The 27,599-nt window shown below is 36.0% G+C and overlaps 1 protein-coding gene across 4 annotated transcripts; it reads right to left on the bottom strand.

The window, feature by feature from the left end:
* Nucleotides 1-182: 182 nt before the first annotated feature.
* Nucleotides 183-27,599, bottom strand: NUP37 (nucleoporin 37). 4 transcript variants are annotated; one of them, XM_086740150.1, is made up of 11 exons: nt 27,563-27,599; nt 25,937-26,157; nt 23,577-23,701; nt 22,541-22,613; nt 16,318-16,412; nt 5,830-5,920; nt 3,154-3,335; nt 2,577-2,627; nt 2,107-2,200; nt 1,171-1,269; nt 183-530 (listed from the first exon to the last, which is right to left on the bottom strand). In XM_086740150.1, exons 2-11 carry the CDS (start codon nt 26,090-26,092, stop codon nt 480-482), a joined length of 1,017 nt encoding a protein of 338 aa, XP_086596276.1. In that variant the 5' UTR covers nt 26,093-26,157; nt 27,563-27,599; the 3' UTR covers nt 183-479. The 4 variants fall into 4 exon arrangements, with proteins under 4 accessions (XP_086596276.1, XP_086596275.1, XP_086596277.1 ...); XM_086740149.1 differs by having other exon boundaries at nt 27,527-27,581; XM_086740151.1 differs by lacking the exon at nt 27,563-27,599 and adding an exon at nt 26,507-26,528.

Genomic DNA, 27,599 nt, shown 5'->3' with positions numbered 1-27,599 from the left:
AGTAAAATAAACAGAACTTTAACACCTTTTGGGAAATTAAGTCCTTTCTCCTACAAAGGATAGATTCAACAGACAATACTGAAAATAGATTAATCTATGAGGAACTTTTTATTAATCTTTTAGGTAAATTTTGGTGGCAGTTGGAAAGTAAAATTTCTCAAATATAAGAAATTATGAGAAATAAAATACGGTCTTACTTTTTAAAAGGTTACTGCAATCTGACTTTTTGCTGTCCTAGTTGTTTCTATGTGTCCAGCATAAATAGGGACAAACAAAGGAATACTTTAAAATCTAACTACTGCTAATAAGGATGGCTATAATACTGAAAGGAGCTGTCACACTAGCTTAACCTATTCGTATCACTTCACTTGCAAAGCATGCAAAAAGTATACTGAAGACAGCAGTTGTCTCTGTCTTTTACTCTTTTCTCTCTTACTTCATTTCTGGGTCTTATATGGAGGGGCAAGAAAAATATGCTCCTAAAAAGCAGAATGGCTTTGATTTTCCTGTATAAGGCTGGAAGTAAAAGGCTGTAAACAGAAAAAACCCACACATTGTTTGGCATACTTGAAATCCCTCTGTCATCTTAAGAGAAATAGTACTTATTTCAAAATAAATATTATACTAAAAATTATTATATCACAACAAGTAGTATAATAAAATTATAATTCTCATTGTACCCACTGTTTTATTCAGCAAATGCATTCACAGACAACATTTTCTGACAGTATATTGCATTTCTTTCTTATAAGACAGTGATGGTCAGGAAAGTTAGTGCAGAGACAGGAGTTCTTTCTGTAGGAACTCTGGACAATTGCAAAGTATTTGAGCTGTGTTAACTGAGAAAGATCACCAGACTGAGATTGCTGGATAGAAACAAACCCACTTTTAAAAATTAATTTCACACAAATACGATGTAAAAAAAGTGTAATTTTATTTTAAGGTAAGTAACCAAGTATCAGATGTATGATAACTGATTTTACAAAAACTCTTATATTTGCAAGCTAAAAATAAAACACAAATGTTTCATATTTTACTTGTTCCTTTCTTATGTTTTCCGAGTAAATAAATACCAGTACAAAGAGTAAATTTCTTTGTTTTACTAGAAAAGAGACACTATGCTGTAAAGTTTCATATTGAAAGCAAATGCTTATTTTACATTTCAGTTACCCAGAAGAAAATTTTATGATCTCCTCCGACTGCACATAATGGAAGAGTTCTATGCCATGTCAAACCAGATCCTACAGCTGCACTGCCAGTAAGAATGGGCTTTAAAAGAGAAAGAAAAAAAAAAAAAAAGACATGTATCAATACAACTTACTATATAAATTATTTCTATACCACGTATACCAAGTTGCATAGACAAATAAACACCAGAGATTGAGTACTCCGTAACAAATACAGTTAAAATACAACAGAAGTCCAACTGAAAAATCTGATTTTTGGCTAGTTAGTTCCAGTAGCTACTTACTACATTTAAGTCAGACACAGCAAAATATTCCATGATAATAAATTGTTTCAAGTATTTTCATTATTATTAACATTATCATTATTTTAAAGGCATACTTTCAAATTTACAAACCTTTTTAAATGAAATTACTTCCTGTTATTTAAGCATACTCAGAACTCGTATGTTTGGAGGTAATATTTTTACTGTAAGCATTACAAATATATACTAACTCCAGCAAAACCAAAATATTTCCTATGCTTTGCATTCATTGTGTCTGGATATATTTTCATTAATGAGTTAAAATATAATTAGTTCAAACCTGTAAAATAGACAACCAGCCGTTTTTAGCCTCTTTCAAATTAGAAATACTGAAAAATGTATTAAATAATAGATTAAATGTGTTTTTCTTCCCCTTAGCACCAATAAAGCAAAGCAAAATAAAACGTATAGATCAAGCAGCTTTTAAAACAGCAGGTTAAATGTAGTGTGGTTTTTTAATTCCTTAGCATGGATGACAAACCAAAATAAACCAGGTAGACCAAGCAGCATTTCTGGATGGTTTGAGCTAGTTTTTAATTGTAGCTTTTAACTATTTATGAGCCTGATTTGAAGAGAACAGATGTAATTCCAGTCAAAAGCTGAACTCAAAAATTTACCTGGGGATGTCCTAAATGATGAACAAGCAGCTGAGTAGTTGTCTTTCCTGGATATCCAGTGGTTGCAAACAGATTTTCATTCACTCGGGACCACCTATGAATAAAATGAACGTACTTTTCAAATATCCCTATCAGACTATCAGAAGTGCACACAAAATGGAGTTCTCTCCCTTGTGATTAACTGTGTGAAGCTGTCAGATATTCCACTAACACCAGAGATATAAATTCAGATAAATTATTCACCCCGTGCAGCCCCGTATGCATGTCATTGTAAAACAGAAAAAAAAAAACATAGGAATGTTACATGTATATAAAAAATGTAGGTAATCCAAAAATTTCACAAAGTTTATTGACCAGGCCCTGCTAAAAAATTACTTAAGCGAGATACAACCAGGTTCGTAAACTCACAACTGCTTGCATATACATAGATTTTACAGAGAAAAATCACAGAATATAGATGACACATATACCTGAATAATCTGGCTCGATCAACATGGACGGGTCTCTTATCCTGTGGATAACTAAACAGACAGTTAGTGTAAAAAACTGTTTTGCAACAACTACAGCTCATACTGTAAGTACCAAAAGCATGTATCATTTAAACACTGAAGGGGACACTTTATCTACTCTCTTCAAGAAGCTGAGGTAAAACCAGAGCATTCCTGCAGCTTACATCTCCATTTCGAGTAGAAACATTGAAGTAACTATCCAATTTATTGTAGTTCAATAATTACATATTTCTGACTTAGAATGCAATTTTAGCAAGTACCCAGAACTTACAGTGAGAGGTAAACAGTAGTGAGGTGCTGTCTCAAATGGACAAAAAGACAATGCTATTTTTAACAGATAAATATTGATAAAGATGAAACAAAGAATGCCAGGGAATTATCTCTATTGATTTCATAATTCCTGATGAATGTTCATTTATTTACTGAATAGGTGATATAATACATAGTGCATTTAAGTGAAATATTAGCAAAGTAGCCACATCTCTTCATGCACTTCTTAAGAAGAGAATAAAGAAACCTCTTTTGTATATAAAAATACCTGGAGCGAGTGATATCCCAGATTAGCCAATCACTTCCAGCAACTGCTCCAATTTTAAGAGTATTTTTAAAACACCAGTCGGCTGACATCAGTGGCGTTTGTTCACACTCTAGGGACAGAATGGCCTGCTGTGTAATTAGATCATAGAATCGTATTGTCCCATTCTTCTCCGCTACCATCAGCTGTTAAGAGAAATTAATAGAATGTTGTAAACTTAACATGTAATGAATCTTAATATTTTTATCAGTACTGGTTAGTATTTTCATCAATGACATAGACAGTGGGATCAAGTGCACGCTCAGCAAATTTACAGATAACACCAAGCTGAGTGGGGTGGTTGACACATCTGAGGGACAGGATGCCACTCAGAGAGACCAGGACAAGCTCCAGATGTGGGCCCTTGTGAGCCTCATGAGGTGCAATAAGGCCAAATGCCAGGTCCTGCACCTGAGTCTGGTCAACCCCCGATATCAATACAGGCTGGGGGGTGAAGGGATCGAGAGCACCCCTGCAGAAAAGGACTTGGGGGTACTGGTGGATGAAAAGCTGGACACCAGCAGTCAATGTGTACTTGCAGCCCAGGAAGCCAACCACATTCTGCACTGCATCAAAAGAACCGTGGCCAGTGGGTCGAGGGAAGTGATTGTGCCCCTCTACTCTGCTCTCGTGAGACCCCACCTGGAGTACTGCGTCCAGCTCTGGAGCCCTTAGTATAGGAAAGACACGGACCCATTGGAGTGGGTCGAGAGGAGGGCCACAAAGATGATCAGAGGGCTGGAGCACCATGAGGTGCTATGAGGACAGGCTGAGAGATTTGGGGCTGTTCAGCCTGGAGAAGAGGAGGCTCTGGGGAGACCTTATTGCAGCCTTTCAATACTTAAATGGGCCTCATTATTAGGTGACCCTTAAAGGTCCCTTCCAACCCAAAGCATTCTATGATTCTACTCTGTAGCAAACCTCACATACTTTCAAGCAATTATTAATAATATTAAAATAGGTACAATTTTTCACTTTGTACCAGAAAACATTCTCCTGAACACTCCTGCGCCAATAAATAAAAAGCACTTTAATCTACACTACTGACACATTATTATACATAGTGATTACATGATTTTATCTCTCTCTCTATATATCTATCTTTAGAGATCTACATATATAATTTTGGCACTCAGAAGCACCAGTTTTTAACCACAGATGCACTGTACTATCAGAATTGTAAAACAAAAAGTTATTATTTCCAAATTTAAAACTTCCTGTTCTGACTACAAAGAACTGACTGACAGACGTAGTTCTGTACAAGGGAACAACAGTATTGATCAGTGTAACTGCAGAATCTGGATTCATGCTTACTGAATTTATATAGCATCAACACTTTGCAACAGATTTTATCCAAACTTTTTCTATTAAGGTAATATATTCAAGTAGTTGTTTATTAAGTATTGAAGAAAGAGCTTTCTGATTAAATGATGAAAGCTTTTCTCCATGAGGAGACGATGCTTCTCAGATAGTCATGAACAATAATTAAGGAAAGCAAAGAAGCACTAAAACCAGTACTTCATTAACTTCTGAATTTGTCTGGAAACATAGAGCTGTCACCAAAACATGCTCTTCTGCAAACTGAAGGACATGGTGTAGTAAGCATTCTGATTTGCAATAAGCTTTTCAGCAACCATGTCTGCCAAGTTTTACTAGCTTTTTGAAGAGGTTTTTCTATTAAAAAAATAAATTCCTGTGCCTACTCTGATAAGGGTCAAAGAAGAGACAAGCTAATACGTAAGACTAGTGTAATATTGCAGTATTTTTTGGCTAGTCTAGTAATTTTGTTGTGCTAACAAAGTTGCCCAGCAGTAGCAAAGAGTAGCAAACACATTCAATTGCCGTACCACCTGAATCAACAGTTTTTGTAGTTTCCTTAGTAAGGACCGGATATTGACATTCGTTGAAAGTGTGGTGAGAATAGAGATCATTTTCTCCTATTGCTATGTAGATATTTTGATTCCTTATTTGACCGCTTTTCACTGTTTTAAGTGTGTGTTTTTGTGGTAATCTGAACACCTATTTGTAGCTGCTTAAGGCAGTCATGGATTAGCACAACAGGAATAATCGATCCAAGACTGCAAGCACTAAACTATTAATGAAGCTGAATATTTTGGTATATATCAGCTGATTAGTCCTCCCCAGTACAATAAACAGGTATGTATAAAATCAGTTTATTGATTTGTTTTGACTTTTCAGCACATATTTAATATATTCCAGGAAAGAACAACAACAAAAAATCCCTTGCTAACTTCAAACAGATCCTTTTCAAAACTTGGCATGCTTTCTAAGAGTCTATGTTATTGGTGAACTGTGTTACCACAACTGAGAAAAACTTGAACTTTTCTCTGGTAACTGTAAGTTAATAAACAATCAGCAAAACAGTTATCAACAACAACTGATATATGTAACCAAGAAGGAATATTTCTGATGGGACCAGTGAGAGACTGAGGGTAAAATGATGAAAATGAGAATTCATTTATGTGACCTCATATTAGCAGATCCAACCAATATCCAGTTACAAGGTACACTAACTCCCCAAACTTCAATCTTATGACAGCATCAGAGATTCATAGTTTAGATAAGTCCACCCTCCTGTTATTTTAAAGGTGGTGAATGTGAAGAGCTGGAAAACACAACCTTAAAAGCCTCCTCAGGATGCCAGCAAACACTCATTCCAGGAGAACGTAGAACAAAATGGGCCTTCTCATTTCCTTCCAAATCCCAGACCCTAAAGCAGGAAAAAAGAAAAAAAAAAGCTAAGTATTAAACTATTTATTGCCATTTGACTGCAAAGACATTAACTTTCAATGCCTCAATGCATTCACAAAGGAAGTAACCAAATAAAAGTCTTTGTGCTTTATCACTTGAAGGAGTCTGTAAAAATGGTCACTGCTGAAGATAATCTATTTTAACATTGATGAACTAGGTAGAGGCTCCGTTTAAAAGGGCAATATTCAAATAATTTCTCAAGTTTAGTTGTCTAGACATGAAATCTAGATAATATATTCCCACTTTATTCATCAGTCAACTCAGTCTCTTTATTCATAAGTTTACTCATAATTCAGCCTTTGTACTCTACCATAAATACCAGTGAGACAATACAAAGCAGGAAGGTCAGCATTGGTCTAGCTAATAAAAGCAACCTAGAGTGAATTATCAAGCCACTTAAATCATTCACATGACCATGTAAAGGGTAAGACCATACACTACAGTATTTTGCTGGTCTAATATCAGAATTTCTATGTTTTCCTGGTAAGACAAGATTGAGTAGTGGAAATATAAGAAACTAAAAATGAAGCTAAGGCAAACAAAGGAATCAACGGCAGAGGTGACCCCTGCTCACAAAGGGTCTTGGCAAACTTTCAACAAATAAATCACATGTGCCAGTTTATAATCTTTTCCTTTAGAAGCACCCACAGTACATATAAAGCAGTTTTAAAAAAATTAAGTCAACAATATTTGGTCAGTATGGATTGACAGGGAAGTGTATGCTAAAACACCAAAACTAGGTTAAGTAATGAGTGAGTTTTCTTTGGATGCATGAAATATGAGCCTTAATGAGCCATGAAGCTACTTCGTCTATAAAATGCAACAAAACCAAAACTGAGACTATTTTACCTCACAGCCACTGCTCAATTGCCTCTTTTCCTACAAAATCAGTAGCTCAGTTGCAGGACAAAGACATCACAGTTGCAAACATCAGTCTGAACCACAAGGCTGCATACTATTTATATGCATTTTCACACCAAAACATACACATATATCCTTCTTCCCTGACATGCAAAACGTTAGAAACAGCCAATTTTTGAAGTAGTGTTCTGCCCAGTCTTTTGAGTTAGATGAGTGCCTACGTACTATTATTGTTTATCCTAGAGGATTTTTGCTGACTTCCTCCAGACTTTTTCAGTTTATATCTCACCAGGGTGCTTAGAGCCTTATATTCAAGTGATTTCAAAAAACTCTTAAATAATACATCATAAGTCTAGACAAAATATATGGGAATAAAGTAAATATATTTAATGAACAATGTTGTTTTCTTATGCCAAACCACAACAGATCAAATATTTGTTTTCCCTGTAGAAAACACAGGGTCTCTAATCTTGAAGGATCAGTGTCCTTATTTCAAAAAGTCAAAACAAAAACCTGACAACCGTTTAAAAAATGAAATATCTACTTGATTAGGTAATTTAGAAACATACAATACTTTCTTCTACTGCCAAAAATTTTGCCTTGTAGATTTGTCCAAGTCAAATCAACACTTTCCATGTGTATTTACTGTGCAAGGAGAAAATTATGATGTAACAGAAGACGGTGAATCATTTTGGCCAAAGGAACATGCCATCATGTTTCCTTCCCTGAAGTGAGTGAGGTTATTAGATGCTGAGACAGAAATTTATGCTTTCTACCTCCTTAACTTTGTTATTTATAAAATGCCAGACTTGTATCTCTTACTTTGTAAGAATGGCAAAATCATTAGTAGCAAACAATACATTGGGGAAAAAAAAAGGATAAATGCCGCTTTTCTATTTTCTTTATTGATATCAAAGTCTGTATCACTGAATTCTGAAAAACAAACAAACCAACCAACCAGCCAGGCAATACATATCAAAATAGATCCTTCTCTGAATGCATCAAGTCCATGCTGGTATGGAAGTTTACAATTACATATGTGCTCAATTAACTCTTTTCAATATTTCTTTGTGACTAACCCAAGGAAAAAATGTGCAAAGACCAAAAATTTAGCCAAACTGAATTTCAGTTACTCAATTACTCAATAACAATAACCAAATCAGCTACAGATGCTAAAAAACTTCAAGGTTTGTCCACATTCCTATTATGTAAATCAATCAAAAAACCTGAGCATTTTGTCTCCCATTCAAAGCCCTTGAAACTTTACTAATACTACCATGATTTTATACTAAAGCAAACTAGTGTCAACTTTTCTCCAAATATCATTGTTTTTTTGTAAGCCTGCAATGTGTCACCCTCCTACTTCTCCTCCTCCCCCCACCAACCATTGTTCTGTAGACTTGTTATTGGGCTTGTGTTATTTTTTTTGGTATTTAGAAAAGCTTCCATAATAAATATAAAGGAGAAAAGTTTTAATAACCACAGTTGAAATAAGGGCCAAAGTTTGAATAATGGAAAGCCTCAAAAATAATAGATAATTTGCTCAGTAAATACATTATTTTTTAAGTAGCTATGAACTGAGAAATTGTATGCTGCAGTGATCACAAAATTTAAACATGAAATACAGATAGCTGCAAGTGCCATTAAAGAAAATTATTGATATATTAGTACATTTCTCTTGTCACTCACATTCTATGATTAAACAAACAAATGACAACTGCAGTTACCTCAAAGCACGAAGATATTAAAACTATATTGGAACAACTATATTGTATGTCGTATGCATGAATGACATGCTGCATATGTGCAATAATTTTATCACACAATAGATTTTTATTAAAGTTGGCAAAGTATTCATGAAAACATCTGAAAATCTGTCAAATTCTGAATTTTGAATAATTCTAACTGATAAAAACCTGAATAAAACCCATCATTTGCAATAGTAAAAGAACAAAACCATATTGCAACCTTCAGGCACTTCTAAAATTCCCAGAAGATGGACGTAAAAAAGGGAATTCTTTCAACATAAGGTTTCCAACAATTTTAGTGAGAGGCATGGGGGCTAAGACAAACCTTGACATCTGATACCATTCCCAACCACAAAGCATACTCAACTATACTTGAACCATTACTCATAGACTACTGTCTGGCCTACTCTTAAAAATGCCCAACGTGGTGTTTGGGTTTTTTTTTGTTGTTTTGTTTTTGATTTTTTTAGTATTATCTAACTTAAATATCCCTTGCCAATGTTTGTATCTTCATCAGACATATTCCACGTGTGAGGAAAATCCTATCACCCCTGAAAAGCCTAGAGGACTATGAAGAAGGGAGAGACTCCCATTACAGAGATCATGCAACAAAGGCAAAGAGTGAAGTTGCTCCTCACTGAGCACAAGGAGCGAGGAGAAGACGATCTCAGAAAAGGAAAATGGAAGTGCAGAGATATAGTTAATACTGTGGAGAATACAACCAACACTGGCCTTGTCAGAGGTCTTCTGCCAAGTCCGTATGGAGGTGGTTATCAAAGATCTGAAAAGGATACTAAGTAGGACATGAAAGAACAGAAGGCTGAAATGGAACTGTGGAAATCCCCTCTAGCTGTTCAGAAGAACACAAAGGTGTAATATTAAAGATATTTTCTAGTATTTTATTTTATTTTACTGACAAAATAATTTTTATAAGATCAGATAATGCACTGCCCAACTAACAGTTCACCGCTGCAGAATCTGTAGCAGTATTAGGTAGCACAACTCCTAATATTCATCACACTGTACAAAACAAGCCAGAAAAATGGCTGCATGGGAAGAAAGGGGAAATTAATCTGTGTTGCCGAGCGCTAGTCCACCAGGCACCGCCATCTTAAACTATCTCCTCACTCAGCATACAGGTTCCTAAATTTGTGCCTGTAGAGCATTTCCTTCACTTATTTTTGATCCATGAAATAAAACCTTTTCCATAGAGTAAATATGTAAATACTTTCTGAAAAAGTTGACCCATGTTCACCATTTTCTCTTGGTGGTCAAAGGAAATGTCAATGTTATTAAAGAATCAGTAATTTGAATCTTTCAGATTTTGGCATTAAAACCCACGTTATCTCTAGCTTCTTGTAATATGTACTTGGATATGCAAGCATTGATCTGTTTTTCACTGATAACTCTGGGATGTAATTCCGATTATCCCCTGGTAATATTGGTAAAAGTAGTACATGGGCAGCTTCCCTGCATCTCCTATTGGAAGCATCTCAACTGAGTGTTCTTTGCTAATATGCATTTCAGAAATGCATATGCACACTCAGAAATAAGTCCAAGAAATACACGCTGCTACTACTACTGAAATACCCTTGAAGTTATCTAAAGCAAAGTCAGAGACTAAGCAGTATTTTTGCAAAAATGTAAACCTTCAGATGTATCCTTTCAACCAAAGAAAAAATAGCTGTTAGAGTTATCAGCTTGTTGTTTCCAATGTAGACATAAAACAAAATGCTTCTGTGGAAACTCAACTACAATTCTGCCAATGAGTTTCTACAATACAAGGTAACTGCTAAACAAACCTAATGCAATGATTCCTATTTAGAACAATTTATAGGCTAGACTATGTTTTAGGACTGTGAGACCCTTAAGACAAGTCATAATGTGTCACACAGGAAACAGCTACCATTTCATCCACATATTTTGAAGCCTTCCTAACTAAAGGCTTATTCATCCACACTTAAGCCCAGACGGAAATAATGTTCCAAACATTTGATTTGGAAAATTATTTTTAATTTCTTTTTTTTTTAAGCTGACTGGATAGTGTAATAGGAGACCAGTTAATACTCTGTCGTAGTTCAGCCCCGATCGGACCAGACTACGCAGTCTCTCTCTCACTCCCCCCACCCTCCGAGAGAACAGGGAGAGAAAATATAAGGAAAAACGGCTCGAGGGTTGAGATAAGGACAGGGAGAAATCCTTAAAGTTACCGTCACGGGCAAAACAGACTCGACTTGGGGAAAACTATTCATTTATTACTACAAACAGCAGGATAATGAGACAGAGAACAAGATAACCTCCATCCACCCCTCCCTCTTCCCGAGCTTAACATTATCTCTACTACCTTCCCCTCCTGAGCGGCACAGGGGGGAAGAGGGAATGGGGGTTGTGGTCAGTTCATCACATGTTGTTTCACGCCGCTGCTTCATGGTTGGGGGAAGAACTCCTCGCATTCCTCCCCTGCTCCGTTGTGGGGTCCCACCCCTACGCCACAGTCCTTCGTGGAACTGCTCCGGCGTGGGTCATCTCTTCCACGGAGCTCAGTCCCTTCAGAACAGCTGTCCCAGCGGGCCCTCCACGGGCCACAGCTGCCTTCAGGCATCCACCTCCCCCGGTACGGGGTCCTTCACGGGCTCCAAGTGGATCTCTGCTCCTCCGTGGGCCTCCATGGGCTGCAGGGGGACAACCTGCTCCACCATGATCATCACCACAGGCTGCAGGGGAATCTTGGCCAGGAGCCGCATTACTCCTCCCCCTCCTTCTGAACTGACCTTGGCATCTGCAGCCGTTCCTCACAACAGGCTGGTAGATGTCTCTCAGGATCTTTTTTACATCTTATTCACTTCTCATCTCCTCTCCACTTCTTGCAGCCAGGCTGACCGAGTCAGGCCCAGTCGGCTGCCTGGCGAGAGGCCAGAGGGTGAGGCCTGCAAAGCCCATAGGCCTGTGCCTCCCCCTCTGCGCCTCTGCCCCTGCTCAGCTTCTTCACATCTTCTCTCCTCTTTTTTTTTTTTTGTTTTCCACTTCTTAAATACGTTATCGCAGAGGCATTATCACGGGACATTCTGCTACCAATTGGCTCGGCCTTGGCCAGCAGCAGGTCCGCCCTAGGCCCGGCCCGAGTCCACTGAACAAAGGGGAGCGACTTCTAGCAGTTTCCTACAGAAGCTACCACCTTAGGCTCCCCCCCCCCACTAACAAAACCATGACATACTCGCATAGTGATCATGAAATACAACAGAAGTTGTTGGTTAATACTTGAATCGTGGCTGTAAAGTATAACAGAAGTTATGTAAGACTACATTTGGAGGACATACAGGGATGCATACAAAAAGTGTGCAAAGTCAAAGACTGGACTCTTAAAAATAATCCAAGACTCTTCTTTATTTTCATCAATTATAATGCATAATTACCTTGATAATTGTAATCAGCACACCTCAGAAAGGATAAATATTTTGGTATGACATTTCTTATATGAAGAGACACTGGGGAATTCTGTCACAACAAACAGATGAAGGTACAACAACATGAATGAAGACACCTTTTAAAAAATTTTTGGCAAAAATCCCTAATTGAGAGCATTAGGAATGGTGAGACACAAATAAAATAGAATTTTGGAGGCAGGAATAAGTGAGAATGGCAACTTTTCAATATAGCCAGAGACTGAAATATTTATTGAATTAAGAAGGTAAGATTCAAGTGCAACAAGTGCTGGCAACACATTAAAGAACACAAGATAAAAAAAAAACCCCAAAACACCAAACAAACAATAGTTACCATTGGCTTTCCTTTATATTGTCCAGAGAAAGACTTACACAAAATAACTAAGACATAAGACTACCATGTGAACAAGTACACTACAGATTAAAAAGCCCTAAAACCAGACAAAACAGCACAGTAAATTTTGAGACTCTAGTTTCCAATGATATCAAACCTTTTCCCCAAATATCTGTCCTGGGAGCAAAACTAATCTTCTGATGCACTGGCATTTGTGGTACATGCAACAGAGAAGGCTGAACTTGACAGTGATGGATAAAGAAATTCACAAAGTCCTTCTCTATGAAGCAACATAAGCCGCAGCATAAGTAACTGAACAGAACTCAGAAAAAAAAAAAATCAAAAGGCAAGTACATTCACAGATAAAGTGGAAGATCGGTCAACTGTACATTCTTTTCTGTTACACACACAAAAAGAGACGAAGATGATGTAGTTTAAGGATTAATTTAAAAAAGAGGGAGGGAGGGAGGGAAGGAAAGGGATGTATGAGTCCTTTTCAGCTTTTTAAAATATGAGCCAATCCAGCACTGGATGACCATAAGAAATTGCCATGCTGCCATTATTAAGGGCCTGACACTGTCAGTAATCTTTCAGTTCAGTATGAGGATGGAGTATGAGGTGGTTATCAGTCAGCCTGAGTTAACCTTTTAACAGTCAGAGGTTAATGTTCAGCACACACATGAGACTAGTGAGTTTTACCAGGATGGTATTTTGCATGAAATACTTCAAGAAACATCAGATAGTGTCAAAAACCACCAACAGCAGAGGGGTGTCTGTTAAGCTAATGCTGTTTTCCAAACATTTCCTATGTTCTTTTTGCAGAGGCTTCATTAAGTATCGGAACAAAATAATTTGCACATCTGAATCCCTGCAGCCTATATTGTGTTTCTAAATCATAATGAAAAAGCCAGCAATATTTTTTTTTTTCTTAAGAGTGGTGCACAGGGAGTTGCACATATAATTCTCATTAGCAGAATCCTAAGTGGAAAGCACATGTTCCTACACATAATGCAAATATTCAAACAGCTGTATAATGCTTTATAATTTCAAGGAATTAAATTAAATATTCTTTAAAGCTATCATAAAAGATTTTTTTCTTATTCGTTAAACATGCTCTTATGATATCAAGAAATGGATGAACAAATTGCTTTGATTACACATAAATATTAGATTTGAAGGAAAATAATTAGATTAAATCCAAGAAGTAATTTAATTTCATCTTCTGCCATGATCAAGTTTAGCTTTCAGCAGAAATCTATAGAAACCTGAAATTTTATTTTTTTAATGTATACATAAGATATTTACTTTTCTTTGGTTTTACTTCAGTTGTACTCAATATGTTAAAATATATGACTTATAAATAAAACTGATTCAAATTTTTGTTTAGCTAAAGATAAGTACTGTTATATTATTTCCTCTGTCAGTCTTTTACCATGTTCTTTAAATTTTGCAATCAAACTTTAAAAATAATTTTATATTTTTTAAGAAAAAGTAAAGTACCTATGAAATGGATAAAAAAAGCAAAATACACGAAACTATCCTGCGAGTTCCTCAATATTGGTTTACTCTATATTACAGTACAAAATAATGAAAATTTGAAGATTACAATATTCTGACAAAGATATAAATTAACTATATGCTTGTGAACAGTTTCATCCATCTTGTAACATAGTTATCCTTGGGACAAAATTCAGAAAGTAATATATGATATTTAGGACCTAGGATTTGAATTTTTCAATTAACTTCGCAGATGTAATTTGATCTTTACTATAAATACAGTTGTGAGTAACTGCAACATGGTAGGTTTTAAGAGTCTTCCAAAGGTATCTTCTTTCAGAAAAAGAATGATTTTTAAGGTTGTATTATTTTTGAGATATTCAGTGCTGAGAAATGTGAATTATTAAAGCGTGTAGCATATTTACAGACCAACACCTCTTCACTCGTCTGTGAATGCACACAACACTTTTATTCACAACCATGTAACATAGATGGCTACTGCAGCTATTTTTATGCAAGAGTACTTTAAATTCAGTTCTATTTCACAGCTGGTAGAAAGTCTTGTGTTGCAAGACCAACAGGGCCAACAAAGACTACATGCAAGAAACAACAAGAACTCCTGAATGATATAGCACGAGTTTAAAGGTAAGAACGTTGAATATATCACCACAACCTCTTCAACCAGTATCTGAATTACACTGTCTGTCTTCCAACCAAAATGACTGAACTCAACTCTGAGATATGACTGTTGCAGCAGCTTATGGCAAGATTGTTTAGGGCATGAAACCTGAAAATTAAGGTTCCTCAGAGATCTCTGCTAAACTTACTACTGAGTTAAAACCAGGGAAGACCTAGACGTGTTTGTATATCTTCTGTACATACTGAGATGTTATCTTAAGACATTATTAAGATCTAAAAATGGAACTCTAACAGAACAATATTCAAACACTCAAAACTTCATTTTCTTGTACTAATTGTTCTAGAACTTAATTCCAAAGGTATTAACAGATGATGTATCCTAAGAGCAATTTCAGGATAGAAAATCAGTACAGACAGAAGAATGATTTCTCTTCTTACATTACTGCTGAAGCAAATTACACAGTAAGTAAGGAATGATTTTGGTAAGTCCCAGGGAATGCATTTTCCATTAGTTTTTAAAGTGTAACCTTTAAATTCAATAAAAAAAAAAAAAAAGTCTTCATGCTCCACATGCATGAATGGAAAAAATAAGAACTCAACTAGCCAAAAAAAATTCTACTTATTTCCCATGGCTTTTAACCAAAGACTTTATGGTTTACTGCATAAAATGTCTTTCAGAGTTACTAAGTTGAAATCCTGATAGTATACATTTCTTATATCATTTCTATTTCCTTTTAATTTAGTATCAATTAGACTAATGGTTTTAAAAAAATTCTCTCTCATCTCAGAACGTTTCATAAAATGAACAAAAAAAAGGCCACACGTTCAAACAGCTCTTTGCTGAATAAGCCTTATATTACTTTAGATTTAATGAAAAAATCAAGGACAGGAAATAAATCAGAATAGGCTACAAATAAGTCATACATTTCTACTATTCATTCCTAATGATTTTGTTGGGAATATGGATGGAGCGTCTATGGAAAACTCAGACAAGTTTTGAATTATCACAGCTATTACAAAGAAAAGTCAAAGATGATGCTTTCTCAAGTTTCTTGCTGCTACTGCAATGATTTGCAAAGCTTGCACAGCTGCCCTCCTGATCTCTCCAACCATAAGCTGCACTGGAGGGATAAGAATAGCAGCTTTATAGATTCATGTGCACTACCAGAGGAGGGGGATGGGAACCTTTTGACAAGGAAAAACTCCTGTACTACAAAACCTTAACTAGTGTTTTTCAAAGTATTTAACCATGTTTCCTTTTTACTTCCAGTCACAAATAACTAAATACTTGGGTTTGAAGCAGCTATAATAATGGTATTATGAGCTGCCAGTACCACTGTATTAGCATGGTGCTGTCCTTAGGCTATGTAATCCCACCTCCTAGTAAGGCTAAGAAATTTGGGTAAGCGGACAAGTTCATATACATCTACTGGCTTTAAACTTGACTCATGATGACAGAAGGGATATAGACCGGCTGTATAGTTCACTGCTGAGCTATGCATGTCTTCTGTCTCCTCCTGTCATGCCTTTTATTCTTGTCCCGGCAGGGGAAATTATAGTGTACGTAATTCCAAGACAGGACAGTTTTCTTCACACTGCACCTAGTTAGTTCAAAATGTTGCTTTGAAAAAAAACAACCCACAAGTCAAAACAAAAAGCCAGTCTACAACCTAATTAACAAGACTAGTCCACTCCTTGTCTTGTTAGTGGACTGTGATGGCCCACTAAAAATAAACAAATAAATGCTTGTTTATTTAAAAAAGCATATAAAGCATACCTGCACAGAAAAAGCCAAGCACTACTATTTCAATAATGTTTTGAACAAAATGCATACCTGCAGGTGTGATCATCACTTACACTTGCAACTTCTTGACCTTCTTGCGGAGCAAACACCAGATCATTAATGTAATCTGAGTGGCCATCAAATATCTGTCAACCAGAAAAAAGAAATACTTTTACCTTAGAGCTGACTGCTCCATCAGTCCACAATGTATTTAATAAACCCACTAAAGGAAAGAAGCATGAGGGTTAAGATAAAGCTCACTTTTTACACGGAAAGTAAAAAAAGTATTTATCAGTAACTGAAGTTCTTAAAAGTGTCTAATTCATGCGTAGATTCATACTGTAGGTGAAAAGACCCCCTTACTATTCCTTGTAATTACCACAGAGGTAACTGTGGTAACTCTATCAAGCAAGAGCTTGATGCTCTTGCTTGACAGCGATCAGTGAATGAAAAACAAAACAAAACAAAACAAAAACAAAACAACTTTCAATCGTCCTTTCAAGCACGAATTGTGAAGCTAGAAGACAATAAATTTCAGAATGAAAGAGAAGAATGAGCAGGAAGTGAATGTATGCATGATCTGTATATCTTAATGAAATCTGATTGCTGGTAAGTAGCTCTTATCTCTGAATAGTAGTTTTGACTAGAGGTTCCTGCGAGCAGCAAGAGAGTTTTTTTTCCTGAAAGAGCAATAAACCAGCCACTTGTCCAGTATATGCCCTTTTCCAAGCAGTCAGCCTAAGAGGATATGTCCACTGAAGATGACAGACCAAAAAGCTACCTTTAGAAAAAAAAGTGAAAAAACTCTCAGTGAAAGAAGATAAGACAGAAGACAATGCATACTGAAGCCTTTAAGAAAACAAAAAATGAGCAACAACAATACAAGCAAAACCAAGCAAGCCATGCATCACCTTAACAATTAAGCACAATTTCTATTAAACATTTGAAAAGAACTGACATAGTCCTTTCTGCTCTCTGCTTTATATGCTGTTGTGCTGAAGAGGAAAGAAAATGGGATATAGTGCACACTCTTCTTTTAATGCAAATTAATACATCATCCATTCTCAAATAATATGGTGTGAGCACTCATGGTGTGAATGTACATGTGAACTGTCCGTCAAAAGCAGTCGTATCAGAAAGCATAAAGTCATTTCAAAGGGAACCTTATTACTGTGTAATTGTTCTTGCCTGAAGCTTCTTAATCATGACATTATTTTGAAGTACTGAGAACAATTTATCTATAACAAAAAACAACATAGCAGCATAGCTTTACTGAATAAAAGCAAAATCACAGTTTTAGTAAAAATTAAAAGTTAGATAATATTTTGAAGGCTTTTCAGCTATCTTGGCCATAATATCAAGACACCTTTTTTTCCCCTCAATTCTATTAAGTGTTTTGGACTTATCCACAGATATCAGTAGTCTTTTAAGGTTTACAGTATCCTCAAAAATCTAAGTGAAAGACCTTATGCACAGTTAGCATTAAGCAAGCATGCAAAACTCATCTCACTTAGGGTCCAGTCTAAGTTTAAAGTACATTCAAATTCATTCACATGGGGGCTAAGTATGAATAAATAATCTCTGGTCTCATTAGAAAATCTGTGGCTAGTTAAGATATCAGTTTGCTCCATCTGAAGATTTACATGTATTTTCTCTCATTAACTACATCTATAGTCTTTTTGATAGAACTCTCAGTTAAGATTTTAAGTCAGGCAAACGTCCATGTGTGGATGTTGTATTTGTTACTGTTGCATCCTCTTCAGTCCAGTGATTAAGTCTGAAGGCATAGCTGCTCTTGTTTTGCCCAAAGTATCATAAAAAGGAGATTAAAATATACTCTGGATAATAGCATGACATGGAGAGATTGCAGAGGAAAATAAGGTTCAATGAAACAACCAGTTTTCTGAAAGGAAAACACACTGTCTGTTCTCTAAGTGTAGCTATTCTGAGGAACAAATACAGAACTGATTAAAAAAAAACCACAAAAAAAACCCAACCATATAGGGCATAATAACTAAATATAATTAGCACAATAACTAAACCCCCTCTCTAAAATTTTTATGAATGCCTCATCAATTCAATACAGAAACATTTTCAACAGCCAACTTGTTTTTTTCCAATAGCTCATAATTTTATTAAAACCTAGTGGATTATATTAGAACTAATACATCCTAAGATGATGCTAAACTATTTAGACAGAAATGCCAAGTCTTTTGAAAATTTTCAGCATTCTGAATTCAAATATCCTGCCTCATTTTACTTCCACAGTTCTGATGAAATATGCTTTTTATTTAACAAAATTTGAAGCAGGAGAAGGAAGCCACAATTCATTTCCAAATGAAAACCTCAAAGAAGAAAAAGATTTCACGAAGATCCATCAGTCATATTTTACCTTTGTTTGTTGTTCTGGGCATGATCCAACCCATAAATTTTGGATTAGTCGTGTTGACAAAGTAATGGAAAACTCAGTATGCTTCAAGTTCCTTGTTGATAATTACATCAAGACAGTTTTTCCACTGGGAAAACAGAGTAAGATTACTCCGTCTATCCCTCCAGAAGGAACACATACTAATTGTTTACTATAAAAGACAGAATGTTCAGAGATTACATTTTGACGATAATCACATACTTCCTTCAGCTTGGTTTGCACATTTTGTACCTCTCCTGAAAATCCCATGTGTAAAGTGTGCACTGTAGAACGGATTGAAGTCTTCCATGTGTTCTTTGTGAGTTCAACCTCAGATTTATGGAATAACTTTTCTGAAGTACTGACTGACTGTTACTAAGAAATCACTGTATCAAACTTCATTGAAAGCCAGCTCAGCATAGCTCACCAAGTATATGTGAACATCTGAGATTTCGCAAGTACTTTAAATCAGTTAGGTGTTACTTTTTTTTTTTGACAAGTATACAGTACAACAATAGTCCAGGTATAAGAAATTAAGATGATTACCCAGACAAAGTATTTTCCAGGCTCTTGTCAGAAAAACCCAGAAGATAGTCTCAAAGATAACATTTTTACCTATATAAATACACTGGTCCACCTTCTTCCTTTTCACTAATGAGTTCCTCACTATTAGGTAAAATACATATGTATTTTTAGCTGCTTTCTGATTATTTTTAACATTAGACCAAGCCTGACCCGGCAACAACATGGATTTTTACTTTTTCCCTAGCCTCAGTACATCCTTAATGACTGTTAATTCCAGTGGTGGAGCTGGCATAAGGTAATAGCTTTGCTTTTAAATTTAAACCAACATGTCTCATTTGTATTGCATAAGCACCAAATGACCTTTAGTCTTCTGTAGTGTCAAAAATGAAGAAGCATCCATGATATATTCAGCTGACAAAAATAAAATTCTATGATCCTTCTGTCTACATTAGACACTGGAGGAGCTTCTTCATATCAACTTGAGTTGAATAATTAAGATACTGTAATTGCTTGGCTCCTTCTGAGGCAAAATAACTTCTATATTTCTAGTACTTACAGCTGTGGCTGTTCAGCCTAAATACCACATTCTAATGTCCAACACCTCTTGCATTAATGCTCTGTGGTCTCTATACTCACTACCTATAATAAAAAAATTATTCTGATGTGTTATGCAATGAAGATACTTTTTACTTTTGCTGTAGAAGTTTAAACTGCAAGTCAGAGCATTCTGTGTAGAAAGAAATCCTAAGGGGAGATGAATCAGTTCTCCAACAAACCTTTTTGTATGAAGAATAAAGGCTATCTTAATGAAAATGTAAATGTGGCATTTCAAATTTATTTCCAGGCATCCAGTCAAAGCTACTGTGTAATAAATTCCTCTAAGTTAGAAATGCATGTTTTAAAGTGTAATTTGTGTTGGTCAGATACCAGCAAAAAATCTTGTCATAAGTGGGAAAACAATAACCCATCACAGAAATTCTATTCTGAAAAAACAGCACTCAGCAGACTGTGCTACTGAGTTGCCCCTTTGCTTCTAGTTGTAACACAGATCATGCATTGATAATAAGCTAGAAAGAATAATCTCATTGGGTATATTCAAAATTATTGTTATTTTTAAAGTGTGTTGTTTGTAATCTCATTCTAATTCAGTAATGAAGAGCTTACTAGAATTCTTAATTAGAATAAACTTGCTTATTTGAACTTGGATGTTAAAAGTTTAAGCTCCTGAATTATCAAAGTGTGTTTGTGTGAAGTTATAATACTGATTATTTCTCTGGAAGCAATTAGTTCCTAATGAGCAATATGGCAGATCCTACTGGTAATTCCTAGTGTTAAGTTTGGGCTGTAGCCCACATCAATGTAGAGAGTCTGAAAGCCGGTGTAGACATCAAGTCTATTCTGGATGGTATAGAAGAGTTCCTTTTGCTAAAGACCAGATGATGTAGGGACAGGAAGAGGTATGAAAGCTATTTACTATCACAGCTGTCACATTCAGTTTTTGGCAAAAGCATATAACATTGTTGATCACTCATTAACCCCCAATAAAAATAATTAGCAGTTTTCATATTTATTAAACATGTAGAAAAAACCACTCATCCATGGCTTGAACTGATGTCCACTGAAGTCAAAAGAGACTTCTCATTGATTTTAGCAGACGGTCCATCAAGTCCCTTGTTAATCCAAAACAAATTAAAAAATTAGAATTTAGATGCAGAATTTAGCTAACTAGAGCCTGTAGTACCAGGTTCATCCATATGTTTGATTATTTCCACTTATTAATCATCCCTTATCTACACTGTTAATGATTCATCCATTCTCTTTCTTCTGCATGCTTAAAAATAAATTTCTCAAATTGCAACAGACATAACTAATTAATACGTAACTTTACATTCTGCTAAAAAGTTAAAATATTTAATTCACAACATTAAAGCCTGTTGTCTGCAATATCATAAAACTGGCAGATACTATCTAAATAGATAACTTTAATAAGGACTGTCAGACATCAACTCAGAAGCAACCAGCATTAAGAACTTTTAGAAATATTTTGTCCGAAGTGCCACCCAAGTTGATTGTAACTGTGTCAACTATCCCACTGCCTGGGTGACAAAGCCATATAAGATGACCAAACATGAAAGAAGGAAATTAAGGGTATGTGCATGTATGAAGTAGCATAAAAAGTATTTTCTTTAAAGAAAACATGTTCTGTTTCTTAGTAGCATCCACCTTTACTTCTTATGCCATGCCTTTATTCATTCCATTATCAGTATGGCCATATAAGTGATATCTGCAATTCACTTAGTTTCTGTATGACAAATATCATTGTCTTAGTGATACAAATTACCAAACCACAAATAAAAGTCTATTATTTTCTCCTTTATACTCAATACACAACTCTCACCAAAAGAGGCATGATCATATTCCAAAGCCCTAAAAAAGAAGGAACACTCTCCCTTGATTTTTTAGTATTAATTACCCTTGCTTATTCTCGGCTGAGACCTCAACAACAAAAAAATTCAAACTGGTTAGCCCAAACATGTAATTCATATTATTGTTTGGACTGGGACATTGTTTCAAAGGCAGAATTTGGAAGAATATGTACATATCCAGGTGATACAGGAGTTGACATGTCTTGCAAGCAAAAGAAACTTCCAGAAAACAAATTTCCAGCTATAAAGTACAGAGAGTATTTAGACATGGCTTCTTTTATATCACTGGTTTAAGAACATTACCATTTACAGTGAAATAAGAGGAAACGAAATTGTATTTGAAGTAGACATTTTCTTTGTTTCTATCTTAGAAATAAACAAGTGACAGCCTATGGGCATGCTTAGTGTACCTGTCTGCAATTATGTACTAAATTCAGTATTTTTTCTTTAAAATTTCCTACTGTTTGAAAGAGTTGAATTGCAACTTCCAGTTCCCCATGAAAGAGAAGTTACAAATTCACCGTTCTTAGAGAGAAGTCCAATAACCAATACCACATAAAATTTTACAGGTCTCTCTATAAAGGAACCTTATCCAGCATGGTATTTCACCTGTAGAACATTCTGTTTATGGCTATATTTTAGATGATCCATAAGCCTCTACTTGCTTTTCTTCAGTTTGGTTAAATTCAAAATTTTAATTCAAAAGATCATGTAGCTGATAATTACAGTTATTCCCACTTGAAAGTCAGAAAGGTATATACATGATTTTCCCTAGACATAATAGATATAGGATCTGTCACAGTTCAGTGTTCTGTCTCATACAGTATATTAAGCAAAATGAGGCAAAAGGGCAGTTAAAGATCAGACTTCCCTGAAGACTAAATATTTTTTTAAAAATCAGCTTAGCTGCCCTTACCTTAAATTCATTCTTGTCCTGTAGGTCTGAAGTAAATAGCCTTAACTTCCTATCAGAAGCCGCAGTACAAAACCTATACTCAACGGACAAAGAAAAACCCTTCAGTCAATTAACACTGCAATAGTTTACTTTTTATCAGTTTCCCTTCAGTTAAAACTTGCAAAATGAGTTGCAAAGGAAAATTCAGATTTTGAAAAAAAACCAAAAGCTTCTACCTTAACTTTTGTGTTTTGGTAACAAGCGCAAGCAGAGTTATAATCTAACTTATCTATAAAATAGTGTATCAAGCGCCAAGAATACTTTTTCATGCAAAGAAACACAAAACATTTTACAAAGCTAAATCTGAATCTACCATCAATTACTTGAAATATCTCTCATAACTGTCATTGAAACTTCCCTTGGAAGACGTTAAGTGGCAAAGCACAAAAAAATCCCCTCATTATCAGTGTCTTAAAATACCGAAACATAAATTCATAAACCAATTTCTAACATATTTCAAACAGAAGACTATACCAAAATGCAGCAGTAAGCAACCATCATAATTTTGAAAAGGCTTACAAGCTATTGAGCACATTTTAATTCTTAAGTGCCTATTTAATAGTTAACTGTCTTTCCAGATTTAGACTTCAACAGGTCTCACAAATACTCCAAAACACAACTCATACTATGCAGACCATTACAAATAGCTTTGCAAAGCAGGCCATTACAATGGTCTCATCCTTAGTAAAGTTCTTAAAAGAACTCCTTCTTTATAGATGTACAAAGAAAGAACTAGCTACATTTAAAATGGTGAATAAGGAAAAAAAATTAATTACTGCTAGTTCACTGCAGGGAGGGGCAAGGGGCATAAGAAGTAGAACAGAAAAAAAACAAATAAAGACTGACTCTAAGAATGAAAATGTTCTACTGAAGCATTCAGAGACTTCATCAGTGATTTCTAAAGCTTACCCATAAGCTTTAAACTTAGTGCAATATTGAGGAATTAGGGAAAACAGGTAAGAGACAAGGATTCATCGTATCCATTTATTATAAATACCTTATCTGGGGAGGTAAAGCATCAAGTCTAGTTTCTGGACTCCATGCTATGGCATCAACTCGGATTCCATGATGAAACGTTCTTAGTGTCTTATATTGCATGCCTTCTACTTCTGCATCCTCCTCCTATAGAAATATTGTAGTTAGGTAATTCAGAACAACATCTTGATGACTTCTAACAATTTAGATTTATATGAAATTGAAAGGCTTTCAAAATTACACGTATCTGGGATCTTTTTAGATTGCAACACCCTCAAAATGAAAACCTGGTACATAATGAAAGTATTAATTTGAAATTTGTAAGTTCTTAAAAATCCATTTAATTATTGCAGTCTCAAGCCAGAGGCCAATGCAGAGCACAAAAATCAGAACTGAGCTGAGCCTCTTCTTTGTACAAGTAAGATCTTCACAGATACAACTAAAGCCACTTATAACAGCATGGTAAGTAAGTACAGACTGCAAGAGAAGAAACAAGAAGAACAAAAGCAAGCTCAATGAGACAAAAGCAACATCATTTAAGCAAATCTTCTCTACAAGTTGTTTTTACACTATGGAAAAATGCTAGGACTTCCAGAGCAACGTTCTTCAAACAGCAGGAGCTAGAAAGGTACCTTCTGCTAACATGACCAAAACTATTAACTTGTCTATTCTTCCTACTAGTGAGCACGCTGGAAGATGGGAAAGATGAAACAAGAGTTGAGGTTGTGGACTCAGTCAGTTAGTTGACCTCTAAAAAACTTTAAAAAGTTTTCAAAGTACCTAATGAAGCACCTCAAAGGATATTTCTACAATATTTTGTGTCACGATTCTGCTCTAAGGTAAAGAACCTCTCTGTATGCCCTCTGCATAATGTAGAGGCTAGAAAGAACCTATCTGAGGAAGCAGGAAATTATCCAGAGTTTTTCAATGCTTCTTGAAGCAAGGAGCAAGAACAGCATTTTCTTCCCCTGCTTTGAAATACTCAATTACTCCATACATGGAAGGCAAGGGAGGATAAGAAAATTACAGAAAAATGCCTTGTACCAGTGGTTGTCAAAATCTTAATCAGTTTTTTTCAAAGCCTACACCAGAAACAAGATAGAGGGCAATACAGATGACAAGAGGTTTTTGTAGTTAGCACTAGGTACTCTTCAGAAAATTTGCAACAGTAAGACCTTGAGAAATAATAATAACAATATCAGTTATGCTGTTATTCATATTAGATAAAGTACAAAAATAATACTGTATAATAGAGGTGAGTTGAAGAAAAAAAAGTTTAAAAATAGATTCCAAAGGTAACAGCTGTCTCCTACTGATTTTCAAGTATCTAGGCAAAAACCCACTAACTTTAAAAAATCTTATACAGTATAAAAATATACAGCACATGGTATTTTACATTTTAAAAACTTTCATAATATGATGACTAAATAATTTCAAGATAAGAAAACATATTTACTATTTCTAACAGTCTGTTACAAAAACAATTGGGAAAGAAAAAAAACAAACAGGTAATTATTTCTACAGTCCATCCTTAAAAGAAGTATCTGTAAAATTAACACAGACAGTTGTAAATTTGAAAGCAGTCTTAAACTTTCCTGTTTTGCAGGCTAGCTGAAAGCTTCATAAGATAACTTAATCTAAATAGCAAATGCACATAGAACAAAATATAACCGTGCAAAAAAAGGAGCCAATTACTCTGTGATGATAAAGAACAACATACAGCAAACATTAAGTCACCTATTTCCAAAGTTGCACACTTAAGTTCTCAGATAGCAGTCACCAACATTAGGAAGAGCTACTGAAATGGGATTACTCTGCTGGAAGAATACTCCTGTTTTCTTTGCAGTCTATTCAGGGAAAGCAGCGCTAGGACAAGAGGCAACAGTTTTAAATTGAAAAATGGTAAATTTAGATTAGATATTAGGAAGAGATTCTTTACTGTGAGGGTGGTGAGACACTGGAACAGGTTGCCCAGACAAGTTGTGGATGCCCCCTCCCTGGAATTGCTCAAGGCCAGGTTGGATGGGGCTTTGATGAACCTGATCTAGTGGAAGATGTCCCCTGCTCCTTGCAGGGGAGGTTGGACGAGATGATCTTTAAGGCCCCTTCCAACCCAAACCACTCTATAATTCTATTCAAAAAGAACTTTATACCAGCAGGATGGTAATTTATAACAATGTGTATTTTTATATATATACTTATATTTTTTTTTTTCTTGAAGAACAAATATCCCAGAATCGTTAATGTAATAAACAAGTAAAACCTTCCCCTGGTTACGTGGGGAGAGGAGGAAACAGGAGACCAACCAGGATCTTTGTGTAGTAGGGGTGCTGCCAAAGTTTCAGGATGCAATTAATAAAATCAACAATAACACAAGCTAACCTGAAATCTGCATGTCCCAACAACTACGTAATTATTGCCACCATATGCAATGAGGGAAGATGCATCTCCACTATCAAATGGATTGAATTTTACCACGTGCACATAATCTTCACAATCCACAGTGTAAGCAATGTTTCTAGTAGAATCTTGCTTCATTTTCAGTGGACTGAGTCAAAGTATCACAGAAGTGATGTCTTCTCCAGGCTGAAAAATCTACATTCCTATATGGAAAGTTTTAAAAAGCATGCATTACTCATTTGCATGAAGAAAAAATTTAAAAGGTATTTGTGGCACACATTTTCTTTTAACATCATATTTAAGAACGCAAAAGCTACACTTAAGCTCTTTATTTTTAGATGTAGCATATAGTTTCATCAATCACAAGATAAACTAACCTAACTAACATACATTCAAAACTGTCTCTACAGACTTCAGCAATAATTGCAGATTTTGTCCTACTATTGACAACCCAACACCAGGACAACAAATCAAGTAACTGTACACACTGGAAAATTCACATAAAGAGTTTTAAAATTTTCAATCAAATGACAAGAAATGATACGGTAATACCTTCAAATTATCTTTAACTGTGTACTTCTTTGAAGACTGCATGTGTCTAACTAAAAGCAGAGTTAATCAAGGCTGTAAAACTGTAAATGAGAATACTGTCATGCATAATATTTAAATGTAGTTCCGTGACTTAAGCCACCCCAACTGCGGACAAAGCACCTATACCTCTGTGTACTAAAGAACTTGTGCTTTACTATATTTAACCAGTTTTCAAGAAAATCAGGTTCCTGTGCTAGAACACAAGAGGCCAAGATACACAACTGATTTCAGAATCACTCCTTTTAGTTCCAGTACAGATTTGACACTAGTTTAAGCCTTTTTGAGACATCAGACCTTTAATTACACACCATGTGGAAAAATAGCTTTAAATCTCAGACCTTTGACAGATTTTGCTGTGTTAACGATCTGAAAGTCTCAGCATCCAAGACAGAGTATTTTGCTTGGAAGCCACCCAGGTTTGACACGGGCATCACCGAGATGCAGAGGCTCTCCATAGTTGCAATGTTTATTTATTAATTAACACGACAAACCACCGCATTAACATAAATCCTTTAGCCACGTAAGTTGTATAGCTGTGCTCTCAAGGCCAAATGCTATTTTTAACCCTATCTGTAGTGTTCTTCCTTTAAGGCCTCTCACAAACACAGGCCACCAGACTAGCTTTAAGTGAAAACACCATGAATGTTATTAGCTTCGTTCCTTTAGGAAACACAACTCGAGCAACTGAGCCGCGTGGGGGCCCGTTACCTCCCACCCCCTCCTCCTTTAACCCCCACTCCCTCCCTTTCCTTTCCTTTCAGGGCCCAGCTGCTACTCCCGACCGAAGCTGCCAGACTGCACCGGTCCCACAGCGCTACCGGTGGGCAGGCAAAGGCGAGGGCCCGGGCTCCTCCGCAGCGCGGCTGGGCCGGCCTAGCTCCTGCCTCTGACCGGGGAAAGCTCCGAGTTCCCCCCGCAACCCCGGGACGGGAGGCCCACCCCACCACCTCACACGCACCTCTCCGGCCCCAAATCACCCACCAGCCTCTCCCGCCAACAGCCCGCAGCACCTCCCACCTCAGGAGCAGCAACCCTGTGCTTCCGGGTCAACGGC

This window comes from Chlamydotis macqueenii, chromosome 1 (genome assembly GCF_036417535.1).
Source record: "Chlamydotis macqueenii isolate bChlMac1 chromosome 1, bChlMac1.mat, whole genome shotgun sequence".
In the NCBI taxonomy this organism is placed as follows: domain Eukaryota; kingdom Metazoa; phylum Chordata; class Aves; order Otidiformes; family Otididae; genus Chlamydotis; species Chlamydotis macqueenii.
This window is presented reverse-complemented; position numbering and strand designations above follow the sequence as displayed.